This window comes from Podarcis gaigeae (assembly GCF_964106915.1).
Source record: "Podarcis gaigeae genome assembly, chromosome: 4".
In the NCBI taxonomy this organism is placed as follows: Eukaryota; Metazoa; Chordata; class Lepidosauria; order Squamata; family Lacertidae; genus Podarcis; species Podarcis gaigeae.
The window spans coordinates 57,758,893-57,786,697 of record NC_139677.1 but is presented as its reverse complement, the minus strand read 5'-3'; the positions used below and the strand labels follow the sequence as shown (position 1 = coordinate 57,786,697).

Sequence of the window (27,805 nt, the reverse complement as noted above, 5' to 3'; positions counted from 1 at the left end):
GAGCTCCTTCGAGAAAAGGGGGGCATGTCGATGCAGTAAGGAAACCTGGTACGGGCTTGTTGTCCGGCAAAGAGGCAAAAAGCTCTCTCCCTCCTGCGCCTTCAAAAAGCAGCGCGATCCCTTCCCTCTGCTGAGAAGTTGCCTCGGAGTTAAAGGAAACGTCCGTCGATGTGCATAGCGGAGGGGGCAGAGGGGCGAGGCAGGGGAGGCTGAGCAGCTCGGGCCCGTCCCTCTCCGCCTAGGACCCAGCGGAAACCCCTGCCCATCTCCCCGGCTCGACGGGAGAGGCGCCGTCCCCCTCCCCTGCTCGAGGTGCCCGGGCGGAGGGAGGGAAGGAGGGCTGGAGGGAGGGTGGAGCCGGAGAACGCGACCCCCCCCACCCCGTCCAGCTGCGTCGCCAGGCTCTCTTTCCCCGCCCCCGGCCCCTTCCCTCGTGGGGGCGAAAGGAAAAGCGGCGAGCCAGCTGTTGCTGCGAAGATGGCGAGCCGCCGCGTCTTCTGGCTGCTCTTCTGGCACTTGGGCTTCCTGGGCTGTAAGTCGCTTCTCTGTCTTGGCCTCTCCTTCCCCGTAGGGCAGCGGCTCTCCCTCTTTCTCTCCTGGGGGGAGAGGGCGCTCAGCTCGCCTGGAAAACCCCAAGTCCTTCCTCGCCGCCGCGCAGCCAAGTTCGCCGCCGCCTCCCTGCGAGGAGCATCTGGTTGTTTTTTCCAGGGAGCGACGCCAGCAAGTGGCTCCCTCTCTTTTCGCTTACAAAAGGTCCACCTCCTCCTGGTAGGGAAGAGCAACCTCGCTTCTCTGGGCTGTCTCCTCTTTCTGGCTGACTCTTCCTACTAGGCGGTACTGCCGCGAAGCAGAGGACGGGGCTCGCCCCAGCCGCCGCTCGATTTGATTTGATTAGCGAGGCCGGCTGGAAACGCGCTGGCCGCCCCAGGAGGCAGGCGCACGCGGCCGGGAAGCCGCGGCTTCAAGCGGAGCGGCGCCTGCTGGGGGTCTGTTGACCAGGCAGGGCCGCAGGAGGGCACCGGGGTCAGCTGGTGTCAATTCCCAACGCGCGCTTTAACTGAGGACGCTGCAATCTTAGGATGCTCATTTGCCCAAAGCGTTTAAGGTGCATGGGCGTGTCCCTTCACACTTGCCTTGCTTCTAAGCCTGTATGAGAATTGGTTGGAAGGAGACTGCTGTGCACACCGACTGTGGAATGAGACCTGAGGAATCTGGGGAAAGATAGCTATTATGAAGGAGTTTGGGGGTATTTGAAAGATGGGGACCAGCACAAGTGCTTTTGTCCGCCAGCTCCCATGAGCCACAGCCAACATCACCTGTGGTCAGGACTGTTGGGAGTTGCAAGGGCCTCAGTTTCCCCAGCCCTAGTCTAAAGTGTGTGTTGAAAGTGGCCGAAAGCCTTGCTAAGCAGTTTTGAGACATAGAAATCTGGCTTTATTTTTAAGTGGGATTTCTACTTTGTTTAGGAGAGGGGAAATCCTGTACATTTTTACTTGCGAGTTGGCTCACCTGAGCTCAGTGGGACTAAGTTCTGAGGCAACATGCCTAGGATCTGGCTATAAGACTTACTCCAGGCTGCCTCAGCCTCAGCCCTCCAAACGTTTTTGGCCCGCAACTTCCATGATCCCTAGCTAGCAGGACCAGTGGTCAGGGATGATGGGAATTGTAGTCTCAAAACATCTGGAGGGCCGAGGTTGCGGAAGCCTGACTTATTCCCATGGAAGATTGCAGCTGTGACACACAAGACCGGATTCACTCTGCTGATTACTGTGGACTCACAGCGTTTTCAGTGCTGGGTTGTAAATCCATGTTCACACAAATTGAAGCCCAGATGTGAAGAACTGGAGTGGGGGGAAGCTGTGAAAAGCACGGTCAGGGGAACTAACTTCACTGTACTCTAAGACTGTAAAGTAAGCACACCTGAAGTTCCACTGAGTTCAGTGGTGCTTTCTCCCAAGTACGTATAGGATTCTGCAGCCATGCACCATGAACCGAAACATCTCACTTGGAACTAAACCTAGACTTTAATGGAACCTGCTGTCTGATAAATGTGCCTTAGGCAGTTGACTTGGAAGTAAAATACATTGAACAAGTGGGCTGTACATTGGTTGTATATTGTATGAAGAAATACAAAAGAGACTTGTAGGCTTGGCAACTATATTATTTATTACTTGACCTAAACCACTGAGCCTTGGGCTTGCCGATCAGAAGATCGGTGGTTTGAATCCCCGCAATGGGGTGAGCTCCCGTTGCTTGGTCCTAGCTCCTGCCAACCTAGTAGTTCGAAAGCACATCAAAGTGCAAGTACAGTGATACCCCGGGCTTAGTACTTAATTCGTTCCGGAGGTTCTTAACCTGAAACTGTTCTTAACGTGGAGCACCACTTGAGTTAATGGGGCGTCCTGCTGCCTCCGTGCCACCGGACCACGATTTCTGTTCTCATCCTGAAGCAAAGTTCTTAACTTGAAGAACTATTTTTGGGTTAGCGGAGTCTGTAACCTGAAGCGTATGTAACCTGAAGCGTATGTAACCTGAGGTACCACTGTAGATAAATAGGTACTGCTCCAGCGGGAAGGTAAATGGCGTTTCTGTGCACTGCTCTGGTTTGCCAGAAGCGGCTTGGTCATGCTGGCCACATGACCCGGAAGCTGTCTGTGGACAAATGACGGCTCCCTTGGCCAGTAAAGCAAGATGAGTGCCGCAACCCCAGAGTCGTCCACGACTGGACTTAATGGTCAGGGGTCCCTTTAACTTTACTAAAGGAATTGTTGGAAAAAAATGCAAAAGGAAAGGTGCACAAAGTGAGATTTTGATGTGCCTGAAACTGAAACTTTTAAGAGACTTAAATTTTTATATCGCAATTCACAAGATTATTCAAAATGATTTGTGTGCTAAAGCATTTTCTTTTGTGTTTCAGAAAGATAATCAAGCATTGTTGTGATACTTAATCTTGCAATTTAAAATAAATTCAGCAGTTTCAGATTCTATGCTTTTCATCTTTTCTAGAAGAAACCTGTTTTTGAAAATTGAAGTTAGCCGTTTGGGGGAGAGTTGCATGTAGTTAGTCTTGCCTAGGGTTCAAAATAACCTGGCACCAGCACATTAAAGCACATTCAAAGCACATTATTTCCCTCACAGAATTATGGACCCTTTAATTTACTCCTCACAGAGCAATTCCCAGCAACCATTAACAAACAACAGTGCCCCAAAGGACTGGTCTTCAACTCGTGGGTCACAGCCTGATCCAAGGTGGGTTGCAACAGGAGCACTACCACCCTGCAAATGTATGGTAAAAGATTAAGAAATGGGTCCCCAAATGCATGTTTGGGTTAAAAGTCGGTCCTAGGTCTGAAAATATTAAAGATATGTTTTAAAGATATAACAACATATTCAAACATCCACATCAAACTGGTTAAGGAATCAAAACATTCATTCCTTTCTTAGGAGGGTTATGAAACATATGGGGGGGTTGTTGTGTTTTTATTTTTCTTTAAAAAAGATTGTCAGGGCCCCTGAAAGCAAAAGTAGCAAGCATGAAAACAATCAAAAGCATGCCCTCAAAGATTATGTTTTCTCTTGATAAATATAACTTCAATGAAGATAAGAGGGGGGAAGTGGAGAAAAATGCCCCACCCAAGAACTGTGTTGAACACAGATAGGTGAAGCCAAACCACACAGCTGTGAAAACAATGTGTATTGAAATATGTTGGATATCTGACTAGTATGCTTGTTAAGCTTTAATTCCCGGCAGATTTGGTACTTTGTACTTGTACACTGTAGTGATTTCAAACTGATGTGATTATTGGAAGATTTGATATGTTTCTGCTTTGATGGCTTAATATAATTTTAGAAATTGTTCCCTGTCTGCATTTTCCCTGTCCCAAGATCCTTCCATAAATCAGGATTACACCTATCAATGAAAGATATCTTCCTCGTAGCATTTTTCACAAAAGATGCAAATTACTTTGATATTGTGTTGGCAACTGATTTTAATTTCAATTAAGCTTTGTATAGTAAAGAATTGTTCCAGAGCTATCCAATGTTTATAAGCTCAAATTGTACTGTTATGAATCTATGGGTGCAAGACACCCTGAATTCTGGATTACGGTAAGTTGGTGTTAGAACTGAATTAACGTTGGGCTGTTGGAACAGGGAAGTAGCAAGACCTGTGTGTGTTTAAGATGTGTGTTAGCTGCTATTAATCCTCTGGAATTAGCCTATGTGGAGAGACAATTAACCTAGGCAAAGTACAGAAGTTGTGTATCAGCCATCCTCTTTAATCCAAGGCAATCAACACAAAGCTAGTTTTGTTTGAGGCAGTAACCTGGGGGGTAATGATCCATTAGCACAACAAAGCATCAAAGAACTAGGTGTAAGAATGCAAAGACCAGGGTTTAGGTTAGCAAGCCCATAACAGGTGGGATGTGGCAGGGTAGGATGATGCTGCTGCCTTTGGAAGAAGCTGGCGTCCACTTGGGATGGGATGTTTGAAACCTCCACAGTAGGCACTGGTTTTATATGTGCGTAATTAAACCATATATCATAAAGACACCACAGTGGAATGCATCCACTGTGAAACTTGAAACTCCTAGAGCTGTATCTGGCTAAGTTCTACTCAGAGCTGTTGTTGGCATCCGTCTGTCTCAATGGAGTCAAACCACTGGAGAATCACATAAATTAATGGACTTGCTACTACTATTTTTAAGAATGCTACCAACTTGATGGACACTTTCAAATCCTGCCACATATTTACAGAAAAGCCAGGCTGGTAGTTGCCAGGGACGTGGATGCATTGCACTGACAAGCCGTTAACTCTCAACCTCCAGTTTTTCAATGATGGTAATGATAATAATGGTTGTCAAATACTGCACACTTAAAAGTGCTACATAAATGGTAAGCCAGGATAAGTCTTGCTACATTTGACAGAACTGTAAAGTGCAATTCTCTTCTGCTTTGTTGAGAAGCTTCATGGGCTCTCTTAAATACTAATCCTGAATCTGAACAAAGAAAAGTTCTCAGCATTTTTTGTATTGCCCAGTTTTGTTGCAAAGCTGAGGTAATGCAATCTGCTGCAGTTTCCTGAGTCTAAAGCCCTGCAGAAAAAAAGCCATGAAGGTTGGGGTTCTTCTTCTTTGTAAGATCCTGGGTCAGCGTGCTAATATTCATGAATGGTTTTTCTACTTTACTGCCTTTGTAAGAGCTTGGAGCAGAGAGCTGCATAGCAACGGAGGCTTCCTTAGAGATTCACCTTCAGCGGCAGGCTCTTCCTTTTGTATAAAAGAAGGGAAGTGAAAAATGCAACAGTTGAGGCCACTTAAAAGTAGCACTGTTAACCCAACAAATGAGGTACAGAGCAAAATGCCGTGCTGCTGTGCGTTTTCCTGTTTGCCTTGCCATTGTTCTGTGTCATCTGTATCCTATCTGCCCTGTGTGTGTTTGCTTTTTGTATAAACAGTTGTTTTTAAAAACACCTAAATAAGGGCAAGAGGCTTGAGTTGAAAGTTTGCAATTGTTAGCTTACTACAAAAGGTGCCAGTTGATCTTTATCATACAAAAATTGCTTTCTGTTTTTAAATTATTATTTTTTAAAAAAGGAAGATTACATGACATTGTTTTTGCATTATTATGCAAAACTTTAAGGGTTTAATTCTAGATTCCAACAGTAGTTCAGGGCACTGCAATGCCTACGGAAGGCAAGTTGTAGCTCCACACTGGATCACATGCTTTGTAAGCACATAGTCCCCAATACGTCTCGTTCAAGGATAGCTAATGTAGCTTCCTCAAATGTTGGCAGCAGGGCCAATGGTCAGGGTTGATGTGAGTTGTGCTCCAACAATGCTTGGCAGGCCACATGTTCCCAATTCCTGGTGTAGTGGGTGACATATTGGTTGCTTAGTTATTTTATTATTAATTACATTTCTATACTGCCCTTCATCCAAAGATCACAGGATGATTTACAATATAAAAATGCAAAAAGTACATACAACAAACAAACAAACAAATACACAACAATACCCATGGTTTAAAAGGCCCTAGATTGTTTAATTAGCCAAAGGCCTGGAAAAAGAGGAATGTTTTTGCCTGGCACCTAAAGATATGTAGCGAGGCTTTGAGAGTCAGCTTGGCTGGAGTCTGTTTTGGAATCAATAAATTACTGGCTACCAGTGCACCAACAATATCTGAAGGGCCCTGTGTTGGCTAGCTTTGCTCTAGTTCGTGGGTAGGTAAACTAAGGCCTGGGGGCCGGATCCAGCCCAATCGCCTTCTAAATCCAGCCTGCGGATGGTCCAGGAATAAGTGTGTGTTTGTATGAGTGGAATGTGTCATTTTATTTAAAATGCATCTCTGGGTTATTTGTGGGGCCTGCCTGGTGTTTTTACATGAGTAGAATGTGTCCTTTTATTTAAAATGCATCTCTGGGTTATTTGTGGGGCATAGGAATTTATTCATTCCCCTCCCAAAAATAGTCTGGCCCCCCACAAGGTCTGAGGGACAATTCACCAGCCCCCTGCTGAAAAAGTTTGCTGACCCCCTGCTCTAGTTAAAGCATCTTCCATGGTGTAGCTGTAGAAGAGATGTCTGGTGGGTTGCTGCCTCTGAAGAAGCTGTTCTGGGTTTGATGTTTCCAATGGTCTGAGCAGTATAATGTGTACCGAGTCCAGTGTACTGTGTATTGAAGCCAGAGAGCCTGTGTGCTGAAGCCCAGATGGCTTCCATAATCTAGTCAAAGGGTTTCATCAAATACTGCTGTTCCACTAGCACAGCAGACTACCCTTTTCTTCAGTTTCCCATGCACCATCAAAATCTGCTCCAAGGAATTGGAGAACTCCCTGCCCCAGAGCAGATTATGAGGTTGTGCAGAGAAGGGAGATGAAAGGGAAACCCGATTGTACAAGTAGCATTCTGCATGCACACCCACCCACCCAAAGTACCTGGGAGGTGTAGCAACCTTGGCAGTGTGTAGGATGGCTGTAGTCAAATGAGGAAGTAGTTTTTCTATCCGTAGCAGTTGTACAGGTGAGGAAATTTTGGCCACTGTATCTTTCCCCAGCACATCATGCACCAACACAAAATTCTTTCCTCTACACAATTATTGTACACATGATACATTTGTTGTACAAATGTGCAACAGGGTTTGCAATCTTAGTGGATCTTGCATTCCTGTAAAAAAAAAAAATTAAAGACATGATGCATTTTAGTTTTGCAGCCATTTGGACAACATTTGCATTTTTAGGCTTCATAAATTGGCAGCGTTTCCAACAACTTTGTTGCTATGGAAATAAACTCTGTGCAGCTCTTACAATAGCAGTGTAAGTCGATTATTTGTAAGACACTAAGCTTTTTTAAAGACGCCTGACCCCCATTTATCTATTCATTGCCAAGAAACAGAAGAGTCAGCAAAAATCTCAAGCCTGGTTCAAAGTTAAGTTTGGGCATTTTTATCCTGTTGATGCTTACCAAAAGAAACTGAAAAATATTTATTCAATCTATAAATCAAAAGCATTATCGGAAGAAAAAGGATCTTTGTGCAGAATCTTCAAAGTTTTCTGTTACTGAATTGTGTCCTTAATTCATAGATGTATGTAGTAATATTGTGCTCAAGGAACTCAGTGCAACTCCCACTGAAAGCAAGCGGTTAATGAGGTTGGATGGGTCTTGAAATCTCAGTTTCTCATTTCACCCCACCCCCCACCCCGTTTCTGTCTTAAATTCAGTTCACCACATTCCTATATCAGTTGGTGGTGGTGGTTTTTTTAAAATTCTCTTGAAAATATGTCCTTATTTTAATGCATATTTCTCTTAATATGCACTTTGCATGCAATTTTGCCTAATAGGGTGTCTTTTTTTTGACATTTTCACTAATGTAATGCATTTTATGTACGCTTTGTCCTGATATGCACATTTTTAATATACTTTTGGGGGGTTGATGAACTGCATTGCAAAATTTGCAGGACTGAATTACAAAGGATAGCTGTGCTTCAGTTTACTTGCTCTTTTGGGAAGTGAGAATTGGGTAGATCCAGATTAAAATCCAAACCAAACTGAATTTCTTCCCCATCCTAGCAGTTGATAATGTGTGCTGGTAAAGGTCCAAGCCTACAAGAACTGTGCACATACATCTCAAGTCCAGGATGCTTTCTAAATACATATATTAAAAATGCATTACCTTACATGTGATTTTGTGTGTGCATAGTGGATTCACACACAAAAAAAAGTTTTAGCTTTGAAAAGTTCTAGTCAAAATTTCCCCACCCCACCTTTTGCCTGAGCTTTCTTGTTATTTAATTCTCAGTGATGTGTATAAGGAGTCTTTCAGTTAACGTTTTTATAAATGTCTCTGTTCAGAATTCTGGAACACATTCACAGTTCCTAAAAATGTTTCCAAAGTAACTGAAGACAAAGGTGAAAGTTTGCATACATCTGTTTTTTCTCCTGAAAATGTCAAACAGTAAACTATTTCAGTACTTACTGGGGTGGGGAAACAGTACTTACTAGCAACCAGCAAGAACAGCAGTAGAAAAAATGCTGACTTTTGAAATATATGTATATTTATTTCCCTCTATTATACTGCTTATATTATTTAATAGCAGCGGTGGTAAGACTAACTGTAAATTGCATAGTAGAAACACACATTTTATTTAATGCACGAACACATGCACACATTTCCTAGATTATTTATTAGTTTAAATCAAAGTAGAAAAATGGTGGGGAAGGGGTAGCCAGAAAAATGCTTCATAACTTTAGATGAAAATGTGTAGTCATCTTTAGAAACAGTAAGCTTTAGATGAATTGCTGGTACTGTATTCAAAAAGCCTGATGCATGCAGCCCAGATTGGTTTCCGTGGGACTGAAGTGCAACAAACTTGGCCTGGATCCAAAAGAGCTGTTAGCACACTCAGATGCAGAGTGTCATTAGAGGGGGTGCTTATATTAATATTCCATGTGGAATCACCACACTTGGTATAGTCCAGGGGTCTGCAACCTTTAAGACAAAAAGAGCCACTAGGACCGAAGAAAAAACAACTGGGAGCCACAAAACAATTGCGACATTTAAAACAGTGGGGAGTGTCGGGGCACACAATGCGCCTCCTCCCCTCGCTAGTATCCGCCCCGGAGCCGCGGCAAAGGTGTAAAAGAGCCACATGTGGCTCCGGAGCCGCGGGTTGCTGACCCCTGGTATAGTCTGACCTGTAAATGGGAGCGAATCGTAATATTTATGGAAGGGATCTGAAATGCAGCCCCCTAAATTGAAAGGTTCTTAAGACTTTCACCATCCCTATTGGATAATCCTCAGTCTTCCCTGAAAAGACCAGAGAATATAATTTCCAGTTGCACAACTTGGCTGTGCAATTTAGAATCATTGTTGAGCTGTAGTCATAACATGAAAATTACAACCTTCCCCTCCCTCTGCCTTCTTTGGCTGGTGTTGAGAATTGTGCGAAAGGATGTTATAGTGCAACAGTACAAAAAACTGCTTATCCCTGGTGTTGCTCAGCTGAAACCTGAGTGATTCTTTTAAGGACAGTTTACCTTTCATCTGATCTGATGTTTAAATACTATAATCCAGAACTGTACCTAGAGTTAAAATACAGTGTACATTTGGCCCTGATGCAGGTGTATAGAAATACGAGTTGCACTTGTAGATTAAAAGAAGAAAAGGACTCTGAAATACATTTGCACATGCATGGTTTAAAAAAACTTAACTAGTTAGTTTGATCTCCTTTGCAGGCAACATGATTTAAGCAAACAACCCAGCTTTATGACTGCAGAGGGCATTTATTTGATTTTGAAAAAACAACAACAGTGAATGGACATTGCAATGTAAAGGATTTCTTTTTTCTTTCAGATTATAAAGCGTATGGAATCGTCGTAGAGACAGACACGAAAGATGTTACAGCAAACGAATTTGAGGGTACAGTATGTGTATGACTGTGTACGTCTTATATCAATGGATAAGTGAAAGTCCTGAGATGAATTTTAAACGGCTGTTTGATAAAAGTGCAGTGGAGTGATGCAATGGATAAAGCAGCAACAAAATGAAGTTGGATTGTATATATAAAAAAAGTAATCCCATTTGTCCCCCTCAACTGAGAGTCCCCAAATCTATTCTATTTCCAAGCCTCCGGAGCAGATTTTGTGTGCATGTGCGGTGGGGTGGGTTCAGAGAGAGAAGAGCAGGAAGAACTTTGGTTGCATAAGCAGAAGTCCTTGCATAAACAGGGTGACTTTGTTACATACAAACCTGTGGGTGCTTCCAGACAGGTGTTTGGTGTGAAACTGATGTTTCAAGTTTTTTTGCAATGTCTATACAATATCATTGGTGTTGAAATGCCAGCCTGTACTTCTCCCTATTTAATAGAGTTGCTTTTCCTGGGGCAAATCCAAATTATTATTATTTTTTTAAAAAAACAACAACATAAGGTTGAGATTTCAGAACAACCCTTTTTCGCAGCCCATCTGATCCAGCAGAACTTAACAGTTTTTAAAGTTCCATTGATTTTAATGGGTGAAATTGCAATATTTGCTTAACCCCATCAGTTGAAACCATTAGGATTTGATAGTGCATGACATGGACCACATTGTAACCACTTGGGGTAAGTTTCAACAGACAAGTCCATACCATTGTTCTTTGGGAGCGTCCCACAAATTACAGAAAAGATTTCTAGGATTATAATATTAAGAATCCAACCAATTTCTGGGGAGGGGGGCAGCCATTGGGAAGGCCCTAGATTTTTCTATGTCCCACCACACTGCCCACTACTAAATTTATTTTGCTGGAATATTCAGATTCAGTTTGGCTTTTCCTTTTTTGGAGTGTGTTGCCTTTTGTCCTTCTAGGCAACATGCACTGTGGACTCTCATGGTGGAGGCATGTTACCCCCGCCTTAGGGGAGAAACCATTTAGAAACACCCTCTTTTATGTTCTGAATTTCAAGTGATCTAATTTTCTAATCATATAACTTTTTTAAAAATAAATATATATCACTATACACCTCTTCTTGATTTTAACCCACTCTGCCTAACGTCAATTGTTATACAATACTGGTAAATGGATTATTTGCATTTGTGTGAGAGAAAGTGAGGCATGAATGCATTTTACAGGGCAAAATGGGGGGGGGATTCATTAATTATTGGGCATTAATTATAAGGAACTATGCTTAGGACCTACGGTTTCTGAAACTTTTGAAATACAAACAAAAGAACTGGTTCAAGCTGTGAACCTAGGGGGTAGGAAATACGAAAGCTTGGCTCCAGCCCTTCTGAACACATACTATTAATATTCTCTACCAGTGCACAGCCACAGTGAGTGCTCTTTAGGGTCACAATTCATGCAGCGTAAAGGTAAAACCGTACAGACTTGGCTGTTGCCCTTCGTGAATGGAATGTGCCCCTGGGAACGCTTCCAGAATCATCTGCAACATACACAGCAGGGATGGGGAACTTTTTCAACTTGGGGGCCACATTTCCTGCTGGGCAGCCTTCCAGGGGCCAGATGCCAGTGATGGGCAGGGCCAGAGGCAAAAGTGAACAGAGTGACAAATGTGAAATCTGTACGTGTACAGTAGGCTTGCTTCTTCAAACACTCTCACACCCCTCTCTGTCCTCTATTTGTACAAGCAAGAGGCATAACCAGAATTAAAGAACTTACTCTAGCCCAGCAAAAACAGTGAAGGAAAGTGTGAAGCAGGGCTGACAAGGGGTGTGGCCTGGGGTGTGAGGGTGTGTGAGTTGAGGAGAATCCCAGGGGCCAGATACAGAGGTGTGGAGAGCCAGTGTGGTGTAGTGGTTAAGAGCGGTAGTCTCGTAATCTGGGGAACCGGGTTCGCGTCTCCGCTCCTCCACATGCAGCTGCTGGGTGACCTTGGGCCAGTCACACCAGTCACACTTCTTTGAAGTCTCTCGGCCCCACTCACCTCACAGAGTGTTTGTTGTGGGGGAGGAAGGGAAAGGAGAATGTTAGCCGCTTTGAGACTCCTTAAAGGGAGTGAAAGGCGGGATATCAAATCCAAACTACTCTTCTTCTTCTTCTTCTTCTCCTCCTCCTCCTCCTCCTCCTCCTCCTCCTTCTCCTTCTCCTTCTCCTTCATATTTGGCTGTAGGTCTGAGGTTCCCCACCTATCATAGACAGGCTCCATTGCAGATGTGCATGGATTCATTGACAGAGAGGTCAATACGAAAAGCTAGGCGATGACTCTAAAATCACAAGGTGCCTTTAATATAATGAGAAGAAGCTATAAAGGGAACGTGTACTTGCAATGCATGGAACTCTGTACACAACCCTGTAGAGCTTTGGGTTATTGTCAGAATCACGTGCTTTGAGTCTGTTTTAACAATTCATCTGTGAACAAATGTTTTCTCGCTCTCTCTTTCTGTATTTTTCTTTTCATTTCCCACCCATGTGTGTATATCTCTCTGCATGTTTTGTTTTGTTTGAGTATCTTTATTGGCTGTTCTGCTGTGGACTGCCAAGAAAGGTCACTTGGCATCGTTTAGGCTGTTATCCCCTTCCACAGCATTTCCCCTTGCCAGAACAAAATGGGAACTAGTACAGTGTGCCAACTGTAACAAATATAGACGACCTGATGTGAAATAATGAACATGGGTCCTCTATGGAAGAGTCAGGAATTGTGTTAGTCCTATCATTTTCTGAGTTAGTGGCTTTGCATTTGCTGTGATTGATTTGAAAGATATTACCGTAAATCCACACTTAACGTTTGCCCCACGTTTTCTTCTGTTTGTCCCATGATTTCTAGACACAGGTCTGATGAGTTTTTCTTTCATTCTGCTGCTTTCCCTGGGTAAACCCACTGTTTACTGCTGGATCAGAACAAACATCAATCCACAGAAAACCCTATTGATGTTTGATTCAGCAGTAAACTGCAGGTTTTCCTGAGGAAAGTGGTGGAGCAAAACAAAAACCTCCCAGACTTATTCCTAGAAATCATATTACAAACAGAAGTGAAGATGAATCATTAGACATTGTACTTCCTCTTGACAGTTTCTTTCTTTGTCTTTTCTGGATTTATTTGGTACTGTTTTTCAGAAAAATTTCCATCTGTCCTTATCCACATTCCATTTTATCTTTATTGCCAATTCTCTCATCCACACCCTTCTCAGATTTCCATTTTTGTTTTTCTTCTTGAGTGACCACCCATGTCAGCTATTCATTTGTGTGTGTGTGTGTGTGTGTGTGTGTGTGTGTGTGTGTGTGTGTGTATCGCCCTGTCATCTACAGTTTAGTGCTTTTATCTTTCTCCCTTTACAAATATAAAAGTTTAGGAACCCTTTTCCCCCCTGGAGAAATGTCAGGGAGAAACCATCTTTGAAAAGGTTTGTTAGGCTGCATGAACAAGAGCAAAATAGCTTCCCCACTGTGCAGATTTGAAATTTTGAAATCCCATATCCCTCCTCTCGTTTTTAATTCTATAATATTAGCAATATGAGAATCAGCCAAATAAAATACTTGTAAGAATAGAACACAGTGGTCTCGTAACTTTCTTTCTCAAAAGCATAATAAAACATTAAGAAAAGACTACTTGATGCAGGCATTTCAGGAAAGACACCACCTATTCCGCTCAATCAGAACTTCGGAAACAAAAGCATTTCCACTGCTTTGCTGGGGAAGTCTGTCATATCAATGTTGTTTATGATTTCCTGGAGCAGGTTAAGATCCCATCATTAGAACTTCTTTTAATATCTTTTGAAAGGCAACAAATGTTCTTTTGGGTGGAGTAATATGGGGCTTACATGCACATTGCATGAGCAATATGGGGTTACATCTAATTGATTGAGAAAGTTTCCAAAATGGCCACAACAGTGCGTGTGTGAATAAAGTGTCCTGCTACAATTTGCAGGCATCAATAATATAACACAATAGCTGGCCAATTTCACCACCTAACCTTGTAGCTGCTTTTATGCTCAGAATATGTAATTGCAAAGTCAGTAAGTATGTCTTTCATTCTTATTCTTTGAACATTTGCAATGTGGAAAGTTGTAGGCATGAATGAAGAAATGAGACTGTACATGGAGTTAGACTTTAATTATAGGGAGCCAGGCCAGGCCACTGCTGGTACCTGCTGCCACTGCTGGTACCTGCCATTGTACACACACATCATGTGTGCATAAACAGGGAGGAAAAACTATAGGGTACAAGATCATTTCCCACAATTACCTTTGCAGGTTAAGACATTGTGGGTTTTCCCCACACTAATAAACCACAGCCAGGAAGCTAAGAACCTTGGCTTCGCATCATAGTTTGTTTGGAGTCAAGCAAACAAAAATTCTTGGTTCTGACATAATCCTAAACCAGGGATTGTGGTTTGTTGCTCCTGCTTGTGCTAGGAGAGGGAGCAAAGTGGGAGCTATCTGCATGTTCACATTACACATTAACCATGGTCTACCATCATGTGTGAACACAGGTAATCAGGGCTGACCCAAGACATTTTGGTTCCTGAGGTGAAGCACAAAATAGTGCCCCTTCCCTGCCTGGGAAGAAGTGGGGAGTGAAGCTGTATATTAAGAACAAGGGGTGAATAAAGATCTACATGTGATCCTTTTCTTGAAGGCCAGATCTGCTGCTGTCGATTCTGCTACCTGAGGTGATTGCCTCTCCTTTCCTCATGGATGGGCCAGCCCTGCTGCCAATGAATTCCTTCAAATTCCTTGCTTCTTGAGTAGCAATCAGCCTTTAGAGATGAATAATCATTATGGTCTTAGTGAGAAAGATGAAGACTGTAAAATGCTTGATGATTCACAACTTGTTTAGTGCTCTTGATGTTTAGCTTTTCTGATGTTTAGCAATTGCTTGGCTTCTTTGGATTTATTTTTGTACTACAGTAAACTTAGGGGCGCCTCTCATCCCACATGTTGTGTTTATACAGTGGTACCTCAGGTTAAGTACTTAATTCGTTCCGGAGGTCTGTTCTTAACCTGAAACTGTTCTTAACCTGAAGCTCCACTTTAGCTAATGGGGCCTCCCGCTGCTGCCGTGCCGCTGGAGCACAATTTCTGTTCTCATCCTGAAGCAAAGTTTTTAACCCGAGGTACTATTTCTGGGTTAGCAGAGTCTGTAACCTGAAGCGTATGTAACCTGAAGCATATGTAACCCAAGGTACCACTGTATATGGATTTCTTTCTGTAAAATTCCCATGCCACCTGCAGAATCCGAAAGGCTTGGGTCCAGATATCTTAAGAGTTATGCACCAAAATCCTGAATGGGTGCACACTTTGGGCATGACGAGAAGCTTGTGCATTCTGTACCCCAGTGTACACACACAAAATGTATATGGACCGTTAATCTGTAGAGTCATTCTACAAAAGTTAGTTCTGAAAGTGTGCCAGTCGTTTGTAGTGTATTCCAACTCAGAGCAGAAACAATGACGTATTTTTTCCTCTGCAGAGGCATTTCTAAGCTGTAAACACAATGAAGGGAAGGAAACTACAAGAGTAGAATGGAAAAAAATTACCAAAACTGGAGTTAAATTTGTCTACTTTGAAGGTTCCTTTGTTGGTAAGAAAATGCTTACATTTATATTTGTGTGTGTGTTTACTGTGCTGCTGAGGGCTTGTGTCCTGCATGTGAAATGTTCCCATGTTCAGGATTGCATGGAGAAATCACAGGATGTACACTGTACATGGATTTATTTTTTACTGTTCTATCCAATTCTCCTTCCAAGAAGGTCAAGGTGACGTACATTGTTCTTTCCTTCCATTTTATCTTCGCTCAACCCTGTGAGTTAAGTTAAGCTAGGAGTTACCAGCTGGCCCAAGGTCACCCAGCAAGCTTCCAAGCTGAATGGGCATTTGAACCTGAGTCTCATGGATTGAGCTTGTAGCTCTAGCAGCCATTTCCATGATTGTGACATCACTATCAACCGTAGAAATAGCTGCTGCCTACTTTGCTGAACAAGAGGATAGCCTGTTTGGTTCACATGTTCCTTTTAGTCATAGGCACATTTCTTAAAAGATAAATCAAATAAAATTGATTTGACTGCCTGATGTAAGATTTATTTAATTAAGTGACATTCCCTATATGTGTGTGTGTTTGTGTGTGGAGTAACTAGTTAACAGAACATACATTTTGCAGTCTGCTGTTGTAGAGTTCTTGTGTGTCACTGAAAATCTCCCATCCTTTGTTTCAAGGGTTGCTCAAACACTTGAAAGGCAAAGTCGCACATATGTGGCTTTTTCCATTCATGTTCCTGACTGTCCTGACTAACCCTTCTTCAAACAGCTCACATCCACACTCAAGCATCCCATTCCATCTGTAGCTTGGCTTACCCTGTCTTGTAGTGCTGTCTGCTGTTGTAAGTTTTGAGGGAGAAATGAGAAAAAGCACGCATCTCATGTGTGAACCTGCCTTTAAGTCACAAATTAGGTCTGGCACAAAATGGCTCCTCTGCTTTCAGTGGTGTCATTTTGAGTACGTTCTAAGCATCTGTATGAGGGAGAGAATGGGGTGGGGAATTGGGGGATGAGGAATTAAAGGGGGATACTGCCAGCAGTCACAGCCCTGTAGCAGCAACCACAAAACATGTCCTAACAGCCACTAGCTGCGATTTTGCTCTAACAATTTCCCCCCAGAAAAGGAGTAATATGATTAGGATATATAGCAGGAGTTGCCAACTCAGTGCCTGGGAGCCATGGCATCCACAAAGGCCTTCATTTGGATTAATAATGGCATTGATAACAGGGTACTTGTGTCTTTAACAGCTGTATGACTGATAGTGGCTGATAGTTCTCATTTGAAAACATTCTACTGCAACATATGAAAGCTTACAATGTATCAAAATTGCATGCAAAATATGTGTTTGAGACACCAAATCCCTTAATAAACTACCTCATATGAAATGGAGTGTTGGAAGGGTCTTCGGGAGAAAATAAATATCGTGGGGAATGGCAGGTAGAGAGCCAAACTGGCATTGTATTCTGGAAAACCAGTCTTTTCCCCCTAATTGTTTTATACATTTATAAAGCAAACTTGAGGAAGTTCCTTTCTAGCCATTGCTCTCTGTCTTGATTGTTTTGCAGGTGATTTTAAAAATCGAGGAGAAAGAGTGCAATCGAGCATCCGCATTAAAAATGTGACTAGAAAGGATTCTGGGAAATACCGTTGTGAAATTAGTGCATCCACGGAACATGGACAACAAATAGGGGAAGTTATAGTCTCTCTCTTAGTGTTGGGTAAGAATCTAAACAAAGCTATTTTGAGGTAACACTATTCAGTAGTACATTTCTTCTTGCATTTTGTTTGCCACCCAATTACAGAAGGGGTACAATAAAGTATCCAGTGTGTGTGTGTGTGTGTTGTCTTTAAAAGAAACCCTCTGTAAAAATAATGTTTCATTTTATATCATTTTATTGTTATCTGAAATGTACACATCCATTGGGCCTGGGATAATTTTTGTTAAATTAATGGTATGAACCAGACTTTAAAGCCAACCATTTTGTAAAGAGATAAGTAGCTGGGAACTAATTTTAGACATTCTGAAATAGATTATTTAAAATGTATGAATGGGGTTGTATCCAGAGTGGACTCACTGAAAATATACGATTAGGTTCATTGATTTCAGTGGATCTACTCTGAGGAGTAGTATTTAGATGTTAGTTTGATACAACCAATTATATTTTATCTCTAGTTGTGGAAGAGAAAGTCTGGACATAATGCACCTCAGATCAGTATTTTGTTTACAACTAAAGATTATATTACATTTGCTGATTCATTGTTGAAAAATCTTGAACACTGGCTTACATCAAACTTCCGTCGGACAATGCCAGAGGCGAGGAACAGTACACATACAATGTGATGCATAAACCACTCAGTCTAGCTGCCTTTATTAGAGCAACTTGTGAGCAATAGGCAGGTTTAGCCATTCAGATATTTTACTTTGAAACAGATCATGTCATTTCCTAGTCCCACCAGCTCCTCCTGCTTGTGAAGTGCCCAGTTCAGCTATGACGGGGACAGTAGTGGAGCTACGCTGTAAAGAAAACAATGGTGTTCCTGCGTCAAAGTACAGATGGTATAAGAATGGCCTTCTTCTTCCGGAAAGCCCAGCATTGCGGAGCATTAAAAAAGAGAGACTTCCTTATACCATGAATGCTACAACTGGAACTCTGGTTAGTGAACCTCTGCTCAATACCACTTAGCATTGGACTTTACTTAGCCCAAGAAAAGGCTTAACATTCTGCTGTGGTAGTACTGAGGAAATTCAACATAGTATCAGGACTCTACTGTGTGGTTTTGGGGTTTTTTTGCCTCAGAGTTGCATAGAGATATAGTAAATAGGGCCTCTTTAAGTCACCTTGCATCCTACACGTTGTATATCTTTTGATATATAGCTCAGAACCAGCATGATACTTTGCTGATTCACCTGTAAGATAATAAAATAGATTGACGAGTATGAGAAAATGTTAGGAAAATGGGATATATTTTACAAAGCGGAGATATGTACTTATCTCACCAAATGTCTGCTGCAGTAACTGAATTGGCTCATCCACACTTCCGTTTGTCTGGTGATTTCTAAGCATGGGTCCAAGAGGTTTTTCTTTTGTTCCTCTGCTTTCCTCAGGAAAACCCGCTGTTTACTGCTGAATTGGAACAAATGTCAATCTGCAGAAAACCCAACTGATGTTTGTTCCATGAGCACTTATTATTTCTGCTACACCCCAATTTTCAGAACTGTTTCATTTCTCTCTCCTCCCCCTAAAAAGGTTGAAAGCAGTTTGGCCAAAAATATTGGTCTGCTGGCACTGCTTTGGCCACCCTCTCCCATCCCTTAGATCAGTTGTCACTGTCAGACTGGACAAGCATTTTGCATTCTGGAAAACTGTGACATACAGTCATTGTTTTCAAACAGTTTAGTTCTCAAACATTTTGGCTCCTGAACATCACAAACCTGGAAGTGACTGTTCCAGTTTGCAAACTATTTTTGGAAGTCTGACAGGGCTTCCGCAGCTTCTGATGCCACATTTGGGTTTTTGAATGTTTTGGAAGTCGAACAGACTTCTGGAACAGATTCCGTTCGACTTCCAAGGTACAACTGTATTCTAAATCCACTTCATTGATGTTGGTGGTAATAATAATAATAATAATAATAATAATAATAATAATAATAATAATAATAATGCAATGGCATAATGTACTAGAAATGTTGTCTCAGTTTTGACTGCTCATTCCCATTTTTTTTAAAAAAGTTGGAATATTCTACTTCTCTCTCTCTCTCTCTACCAGCAATTCAATTCTGTTTCAAAGAATGACACTGGAGAGTACTACTGTGAAGCTGACAATAAAGTTGGACAGCCTCAGAAATGTTCTGTAAAGCGAATGCAAGTTGGTAAATGTCAAATTCCAATGTGACCAACCAACCTTGAGATGAGAATGTCTTAATTACAAGACAGAGTTAGGAAACTAAAATGTGTTAGTTCACCTTCCAACTTCAAACTCGGTTATGTGGCACATCTTTAAAGGCCCAGTTTGGATGATTAATAAAAAGAGAAAACATTTAAAGCAAAAAAATACATTTTACAGGACACTGCCACAATTTAAAGTAGGTTTTCTTGGGGGGGACCCAAGAGGGCGGCCTGCAACTAAACTGTTCCCTTAGATAGGCTAGGAGTGGGCTGGTCACAGCCCCTAAACCCCTGCCTCTGATTGGCTTAGCTGGCGCTGTCTCTCCCAGCTGCACCACAAGATGGCGGCCTCCATGGATCCAAGTGGTCAGTACAGGACCATTTTTAGAAAGAAGGATCCAGAGTAGTGAGGATTGCAACTTGAAATGCCTTTAGATGCACCTTTGCAGCTGAAAACCCAGGGAGCATATAATATTTTCACTAACTTCAGTTCCTGGACCAGCTGTGTAGAGTGATTATCTGGCCATAGTTATTGTAGTTTAACAAACAGTCACTCTTCCCAGGGCTCTACCATGCCCTATTTGAGTGTGTGTGTTTGTGTGTACACACACACACACACACACACACACACACACACACACACACTCTCTCAAATAGGGCATGGTATATATAATGAATATTGCCTTCTATACTCAACCTCCAATTTGAAATTATATTTGTTTTGCTTTCCATGCTAGATGACCTTAATGTAGGTGGCATCATAGCTGCGGTGGTCATTGTGGCTTTGATAATAGCTTCCTGTGGTCTCGGGGTATATTATGCACAAAAGAAGGGCTACTTTTCAAGTAAGTGAAACTTCTTCCTTCCCGGATTGATCAGTAAGTTCCCATGCTTAAATATTTGTGAACTGTGTGGGGTTGTGGGCCGGCAGAAGCAAAGGTGGTTTCGGAGCAGAGCTAGCACACCTGGAAGGGGGTGATAGGAAGGAGGGTGGTGGAAGGGAGTGATAACAAAGTAATGGAAGGGGGTGATAGGAAAAGGGGGTGATGGGAAAATAAAAGGAAAGACAACTTTAGTCTTGGAAATAACAGCAGAACCAGCTGCCAGAAAGCAGTACTTCTGGTCTACGTTGAAAGCTAATGTTTTTTCCATGTGGATGGATAATGAACAGTTCCTGTAAATAAAGATGCTGCCCTTGTAATAACAGAGATTTGGAGTCAGCGTTGCATGTTCTGTTTTCAACCCAGTATTTTATTAGAGGGTGGGTAGAGAACTTATGATATGCAATCTTCTGAGTCTTTATTGGAAAGGCTCTATTTTTTTTTAACCTTTAAGCTGGTTGCAAAATGTCTAAATATTGCAATTTCCCTCAGAAAATCTAGAATTGCTTTCTGACACTCCCCCCCCCCCCCCCCGCTTTTAACAACCTTGGGTATTTTACATTTGTAACTGTTCAATTTGTGGTGAGATTCAGCTAAGTTTTATCCAGGGTAGGCCTATTGAAATTAATGCTCCTAACTTAGTCATGTTGATTAATTTCAGTGACTGTACTCTGTGAGTAAAACTTAGAGCCAGCCCACCCATGAGGCAGGGTGAAGCAGCTGCCTCAGGTGGCAGAAGCACAAAAGGCAGTGTCCCACCTGCCCCACCACTTCTGGTACTTGGTGTTGCCACTTGTCCACCCTGCCCCTGGCTGGGGTGGAGAAGATGAGTGTCAAGGCATTGTGGAATGGTTTTCCTCTTGCCAAGTGTTGGCAAGGGTGGTGTTCCACCACCAATGGAAATCGGGGGGGGGGGGGGCACAGCGGCAGGGGGATAAGAGGGGCACATTCCCATTTTGCCTCAGGTGGCAAAATAGGACAGGCTGCCCCTGTGACTACCAATCAATAACAAACAGTCATGGATTGGAGTACACTAAATCCTAATCTACACCAGACTGCAGAATTTTACCTCGATGGATTTTTCACATGGTGTTGAATTTAGGTACCATTTAAAGCCAAGATACCTGCAGCCAGTTCAGGCATCACTGCAACAGACTGGGACACCTTTGTTAGGAAATTCTCCTTGGGGGGGGGGGGAGACGGCAGACCCCCAGTACCTCCGAGTGTCTCCCAGTGGAATGGCATGTCCCTTCACTCCAGAGTGCCCCTCTGACACTTCTCATATGAAAAGTGCACACAAGTCTTCTGGCATCACACAGCAAGAAGATAGAAACATCCGTAGATCTAAACTACACTTTATTCACAATATATACAGAGAATCCATAATCACGTCTGTGCCCTCCAAACTCTGGCAGAAGCAGAAAGCATACAGCAAAAGCGAAAGTACAGTCCAATAACGCTCTCAGATGGAAGAGATAAGACAGTCTTCCTTTCCCAAACTCTTTTCAGACATCTCATGTGATTTATACTAATCACACTAGTCAGCATCGGCTACGTAAAATCCTAACAACCTATTCCCATGGTCTTCCTTCATGCCAGTTGGCCTATAACCGTATGGAAGATCCACATGGCAAATGAGATCAACACAGCTCCCCAGCAAAGAGATTTCTACCTGGCAATATTCACATGGAAAGGAAATTGTTGTTTCCACAATGGTTGCTGTTCTCTGTATCTGATGTTATTGGCGCAGTGTGGGACTGAAGCCTGGGACTCCCAGCTGCTACTGAAGTTGTTTATGTGGTGCGCTTAATGCAACTGAGTCAGGTTTAGTATGTTTCCACAGCCATTGTAAAAAGCCATCAGCACACAGAATAGACAGCACAGTTTCTCGTGGGTTCATTTACAATATGCAACAAAATATATTTCGCTTTTCTAAAAGCCAGTCAGTACACGTAGACAATATTTCAGTAAAAGCTCAAACACCATGGTTTCTGCCTTGTTATATCACGTTGCTGATTTTTGAATGCAAGTTTTGATATGAAATTTCTGCAGAATTTGATTAGCCAGCTCCCTCTGCTGGGTAACAATGAGAGTGCATCTCCCTGTCCCCCAAATATTTCTTTCTTTCTTTAAAATAAAAGTTTTATTTTCCCAGAATCAGGGTTCATCCACATTCCTCTTTGCCCCATGAGGCATGGGTCTGAGAGGTTTTTCTTTCACTAGGAAAACCAGCTGTTTGCAGCTGAATTGGAACAAATATCATTCCACAGAAAACCCAATTGATGCTTGCTTCTATTCTGCAGTAAACCACGAGGGACAAAATAACCATCTAACTGAACAGTGAGCTGTAAGATAGGACCATTTTTTGTCCTAGGAGCAATTAAGAGGAAGTCAGGCATCTTCAGATCCCACTTAGACCAAATAATTAAGTAGTAATTTATTGACTATATGTTACTTTGTAATCTAGCAATAAATGATTATTTTGGAATTTCTTGGCAACTTATTTTGTAAGTCGTCTTGACAGTTTATTTTGTATTGCCTTACATACTTACATACTGTGGAATTCTTTTTTAAATATAATGAACTGACATGGCTTCCTTTCTAGCATTTATAGAGTGCAGCATGGTCCACAAATAATTGTTTTAGAATCTTTATTTTGTTCACACATGCAGCAATCTAGTGAGGGACTTTGTGGGGCACAGGAGGGAGTGATTGAACATCTAGTCACAAGGCCACATCAGATCAGACAGCGAAGTAAACTATAGATCACATAATATAATTAGCTTCAAATTACTTAACCACATGTGTCTCACAGAGAAAGGAGGTAAAACATAACCAAGCTACATAAAAGGTGGGTGAATGTATGGAAAAACCCTGCTTTAAATGGTCTTAAATATAACTTTTATTAACACTTAGCTGGGTGATCTGATTGGGAATATCTGGTAAACCTGATGTTTGTCTGAAAGTAAATCTCTGCAAGATCAGAAGGAAATATGTGATCATATATTTATGGCAGTTGTTCCAGAGACTGGTGTAAAGTGTGCAGTTAGGCAGTGTGAAGTATGGAGAATGACACTTGCTTATCTTTCTTTTCCTGTTTTTTTTATCCCCCAGAAGCACATTCTTCAACGTAAGTATATTTATTTTCCTTTCTGTTTGCCACTTTTGAACAGCTGAAACATTGACTATAGTTGCAACTGTTGATCCAAGGATCAATAGTTCTGCACTATTGTGCAGAATCCCTTGCATTAGTCATATCGGGTCAGATCCAAACTTCTCCTTCCACCCACAGGTGATTTTTGATCCTGGATGGAAGGATCCTTCTAACAGTAGAGAGCGAGGAGGCAACCTTTGCCAATCCCCCTACAGCGCCATCTCCCACAGTTTCGCTTGTATGTCTGCCTGTTACAACTCCCTGAAGCATTTCCTCAGAAAGCACAAGGGGCTGTAGGGGTTATGGGGAAAAAACTCCCTTTCCCCTTTTGCTAGCTGGAGCAAAATCTGGATCCAAGCCATTTCATTTCCTAGCCTATAATACCTAAAGCTGGGCTCAGTTGGCTAATATTTTAAGAGGGTTCCAGTCACCCATTGGCTACTAGTTTGAAGAAGCAATAAGGAGGCCTTGAACAGTCTTCCCTATAAAGTATTGCACTATAGAACCATAGAGTTGAAAAGAACCCTGAGGGGCATCTATTCCAACCCCCTTCTCTGAGCAGACTCACTGAAACCAGTGGATCAGATTTAAATGAGTGTATTCTCAGTAGAACTAAATACTGTATACATTCAGTACTTCCCTCACTGAAAATGTACAAGGCAATTTCTTTCAAAGTTCATATGTATATGCCAATGTTTTCTTTGTTAATAAGAACACAATGCAACAGTTACTTTTGTTACAAGGTTGGTAAAGCAATATTGTCTATATTTTGAAACCCATGTAGCAGACGTATCTGGATAAAATTACTTATGTTTAAATAAAAAATAGTATAGGGTTTAATTCAATTATAATATGATTTATAATGTGATCTTGTGGGTATTGCTTCTGCAACAGTTAGACAAAAATTAATGGAACGTTAAGCCCCAAATTTAGAAATAATACGATTGACTTCTTACATGCAGGCAAATTCCCTGTGATGGGGAGCCTGTGGCCCTCCAGTTCTTGTTGGGACTCTATACTCTCACTGTCCCTGAACCATTTGCCATGCAGGCTGGGGATACTGGGAGTTGGAATCCAATAGCATCTGCAGAGCCACAGGTTCCCTTATCCTTGCTCTAAGCACTGAATCAAACTTTTTAAAATAAATAAATAAATATCCAAGCAAATTCAGTAGAAACAAGAATGTATGGAAAACAAAGCTCTATATAAGTAAGGTGCATGAAATGCCCAGATCTAACAGTATACTTTCTCCCACTTTTATTTTGCTAGCAGGAAGAACAAAGCTGCAAACAGTGAAAAGGTGAGCATTCTGTATCCATGCTGTAGTGGCACTGGCAAGATTAATTCACCCATTATGTCTACTTCAGGAAGGGTGGAGATAATGTACTTTCTCATGCCACAACTCTAAAGTACAGAACGGCTAAGAGCACAGCTATTCACCCAGACAGCATGGTAAACTGGACTGCACCAATTCAGATGCAGGGAACAAGGAGGGAATTATCTTTGAACGCTCTTCCGTATAAAAGTGTCCCATAAAAAGGTGGCTAGCATATTAGGGAAGAAAACTATGCTTGGCTACTATTTACAGAAAGTTCAGTGGTGCCTCGCAAGACGAAATTAATTTGTTCCGCTTCCCCGCTATCCCCGGAGCTTGCGGGGCAAGCTTCGTTTTGCGAAGCAAGCCCATAGGGAAATGCGTCTTGCGAAGCGGCTAAGAAAACGAAAAACTCCTTCATCTAGCGAGTTTTTCGTCTTCCGAGGCGTTCGTCTTGCGGGGTACCACTGTTGTTTTGAATTATGTCCCACATAATGTCCCATCTGACCTGGTAGATAATAGCACGAGGTGCATCAGGTTATTTCTGTTGGCATCTTACTCAGCTGTATGCTCCTCTATACATTATACCGGTAGTTATGGAAAGGAGCATTTGCCAGAAAGAGGCTATTTCCAGCAGTCTTGCTACATACTGAATACATACCAGCTCTCAGGAAGGTGCATCTCCATCTAGTGGCAAGTTCATGAATTTCTATAGGCTTACCCAGATTACATATTAAATACTGTTGTTTTCCCCCACTCCTGAAAACTTGTAGGATCAGTGTTAACACACAAAGCAGTGGTAGATGGCAGCCATACTAATGTTTTTCACACTGCATGACACCGTGAGAGCTGGCTAGATAGGATGGTTTTCACCAAACTCCCTTCTACATATAAGATCAAGGGGGGGGGGGTACTTCAGTGGGAATCAGGCTGCATGCATGGAGGAAGCTTTGTTGTTATTTTTTACTATCATAATGACAGAATAGAACCACTGAAATGGCAACAAGCTTAGGATACAGTCCACATTGAGATTTATTCAGCTGATCTCATGCTCAGGTGGGGATGCATGGATTAAAGAGTGTTTGCTTCACATATGTGAGTCAGCTTGTAGAGTTCTTTTCACAATGATATGGATGACACAGAAAACTGCTAAACCAGGGGTGGATAACTTGTGGTTCTGCAGATGTTGCTGGACTTCAGCTCCCATCAGCCATGTGGATGGAAGTTGTAGTCCAACATTTGGAGGGCCGCAGGCTTAGCTACCCCTTATGTAATGCATAGGACCTTCCAGATGTCTTGGACTCCAATTCCCATCAGCATCAGCCAACATTGCCCATAGCTAGGGATAGCTGGAGTCTGCACCATGTTTGCTACTCCTGCTGTAATGCTATGTGGGGTGCTTTCATAATTATTGGTGGTGAATGGACATTAGCACAAAACCTTCTACTGCAACTATCTGAATTATCTCAACAGTTCTTCTTTCCATTCCTTAGGATTTCAAGCACACCAAGTCCTTTGTTATTTAAAAGAAACCCACCCTCTGAGGAACACCAAATGAGCATTTGCTGGAGCAGAATATCAAAGGGATGCTTGGACTCTATTATATAAATATTAAGAGTGGTACATGCAAAAAATAAACCAATGGCAAAGCCAAGGCACTATTGCTAAAAGCTGAAGACACATGATTGTCAGAAGTTGTTTTAATGTAGTTTGATAGTGCTTTTCTAACCTGGTGGTTGTAGATTACGCAATTGTAAGGGGTTTCTTACTGTGTAATGTCCCCAAAAGGATAGGAGAGGAGGTGATGAAGTGCACAATTCTAGTCGCCACATCTCAAAATAATACCATGCAACTAGAAAAGGTGCAACCAACAGATCAAAGGACTGGAACAACTCCTCTATGAGGAAAGGTGACAGATTTATAAAATTGTTGAGGAAGTGGCTGAAGTATGCCCCCCCCTCTCGTAACTCCAGAACTTCTGTGCCATCCAGTGAAGGTAACCATAGAGTCTGAACAGAGAAAAGGAAATAGTTCTTTACACCATACATAGCTAACGTGTGGGTTTTGCTGAGCGCAACCAGTTTTGATGTCCTTAAAAGGGAGCTATACAAACTCATGGATGATATGAGTTATAATTGGCTATATACTTTTTTATGATGCCAGTTGCCTGGGAGTAAGTGGAGAGGACAATTGCCTTCATGTCTTCCTTGTGGGCTACCTAGAGGTCTCCGGCTGGTGACTTTGGGAAACAAGATACCGGATTATATGAAGCCAGCCCTCTAGGAAGAACTGTCAGGAGTAAGTAGCCTGATCAGATCATTGCTGCCCTTGGTTCCTTTGGGAAGGGCAGGATATAAATTTAGTTCATTTTGGGCTGGGGCATAGATGCCTCTAAAGAAGATTTGTCCTTTTCTCCATTGTGCAGGTCAAGACAACTGCAACTGCTACCATACTTGTTAATGTTAAGGGCGTAATTATACCATCAAGCCAGCAAGCGGGCTGTAGGAAGAACTGTGCAGTCTTGACTTGTTGACCTTATTTTCTCTACTCCTGCATCCTTGTCCAGGATAGCTAGAACCTCAAAAGACATCATGTGTAGAGTGAGTGAGGATTTTTCCTTGTTCTAGAGTAGATCTGCATGTGATGTCTTGCCCTATAAACAACTTTATTCCAGCCTGCTTGTAAGCTAACTTTAAAGGCCTAAATGACAGAAAGGCAATATATGAATCAATCAAATAAAGAGTTCTGCAGTTTAAGAGCTTTTTACTCATAATTTTTGTGAAACATGATAGGTTCCACAGCCAAGATCAGAATAATATTGTTCAAAGCCATTTTTGCCTCCACTATTTAAATGTCTTGACTCTTTCAGTCTATCTTAACAAGAACAAAATTATGGAGGTATAGGTCTGTTGAAGTGTAGTGCATTCTTACCACTGCTAATTTTTCGTCCCTTAAACCCTATTTATGATTTATTTTCTGAAGACTGTACATTTTGCCTGAGAAGAAATCCTTTTCACCACTCAATGCTAACAAATGCCTTAATGTTTTTTTTTATAAAAATCTCTTGGATGGTATTATAAATAAATCACATATGCTTTGTTA

The 27,805-nt window shown here is 42.0% G+C and overlaps 1 protein-coding gene across 2 annotated transcripts; it reads left to right on the top strand.

Annotated features, from left to right (window-relative positions):
- The first annotated feature begins 363 nt into the window (after positions 1 to 363).
- Positions 364 to 27,805, top strand: JAM2 (junctional adhesion molecule 2). Of its 2 annotated transcripts, none has more exons than XM_083737352.1 (9): positions 364 to 532; positions 9,848 to 9,913; positions 15,401 to 15,511; positions 17,032 to 17,184; positions 17,915 to 18,120; positions 19,235 to 19,337; positions 20,091 to 20,202; positions 24,658 to 24,688; positions 26,197 to 27,805. In XM_083737352.1, the coding sequence occupies exons 1-9, from the start codon at positions 478 to 480 to the stop codon at positions 26,227 to 26,229; spliced, it is 870 nt and encodes a 289-aa protein (XP_083593478.1). In that variant the 5' UTR covers positions 364 to 477; the 3' UTR covers positions 26,230 to 27,805. The 2 variants fall into 2 exon arrangements, 1 of the variants encoding a protein (XP_083593478.1); XR_014563645.1 differs by having other exon boundaries at positions 365 to 532; positions 20,091 to 20,198; positions 23,349 to 24,688.

Bases quoted from the DNA above. Each gene is read 5' to 3' on its own strand.
- JAM2 (XM_083737352.1), top strand. From the start codon at position 478: ATGGCGAGCCGCCGCGTCTTCTGGCTGCTCTTCTGGCACTTGGGCTTC. The intron at 9,914-15,400 runs GTACAGTATGTG...TTTCCTCTGCAG, and splicing joins TACAGCAAACGAATTTGAGG to AGGCATTTCTAAGCTGTAAA. The intron at 17,185-17,914 runs GTAAGAATCTAA...GTCATTTCCTAG, and splicing joins AGTCTCTCTCTTAGTGTTGG to TCCCACCAGCTCCTCCTGCT.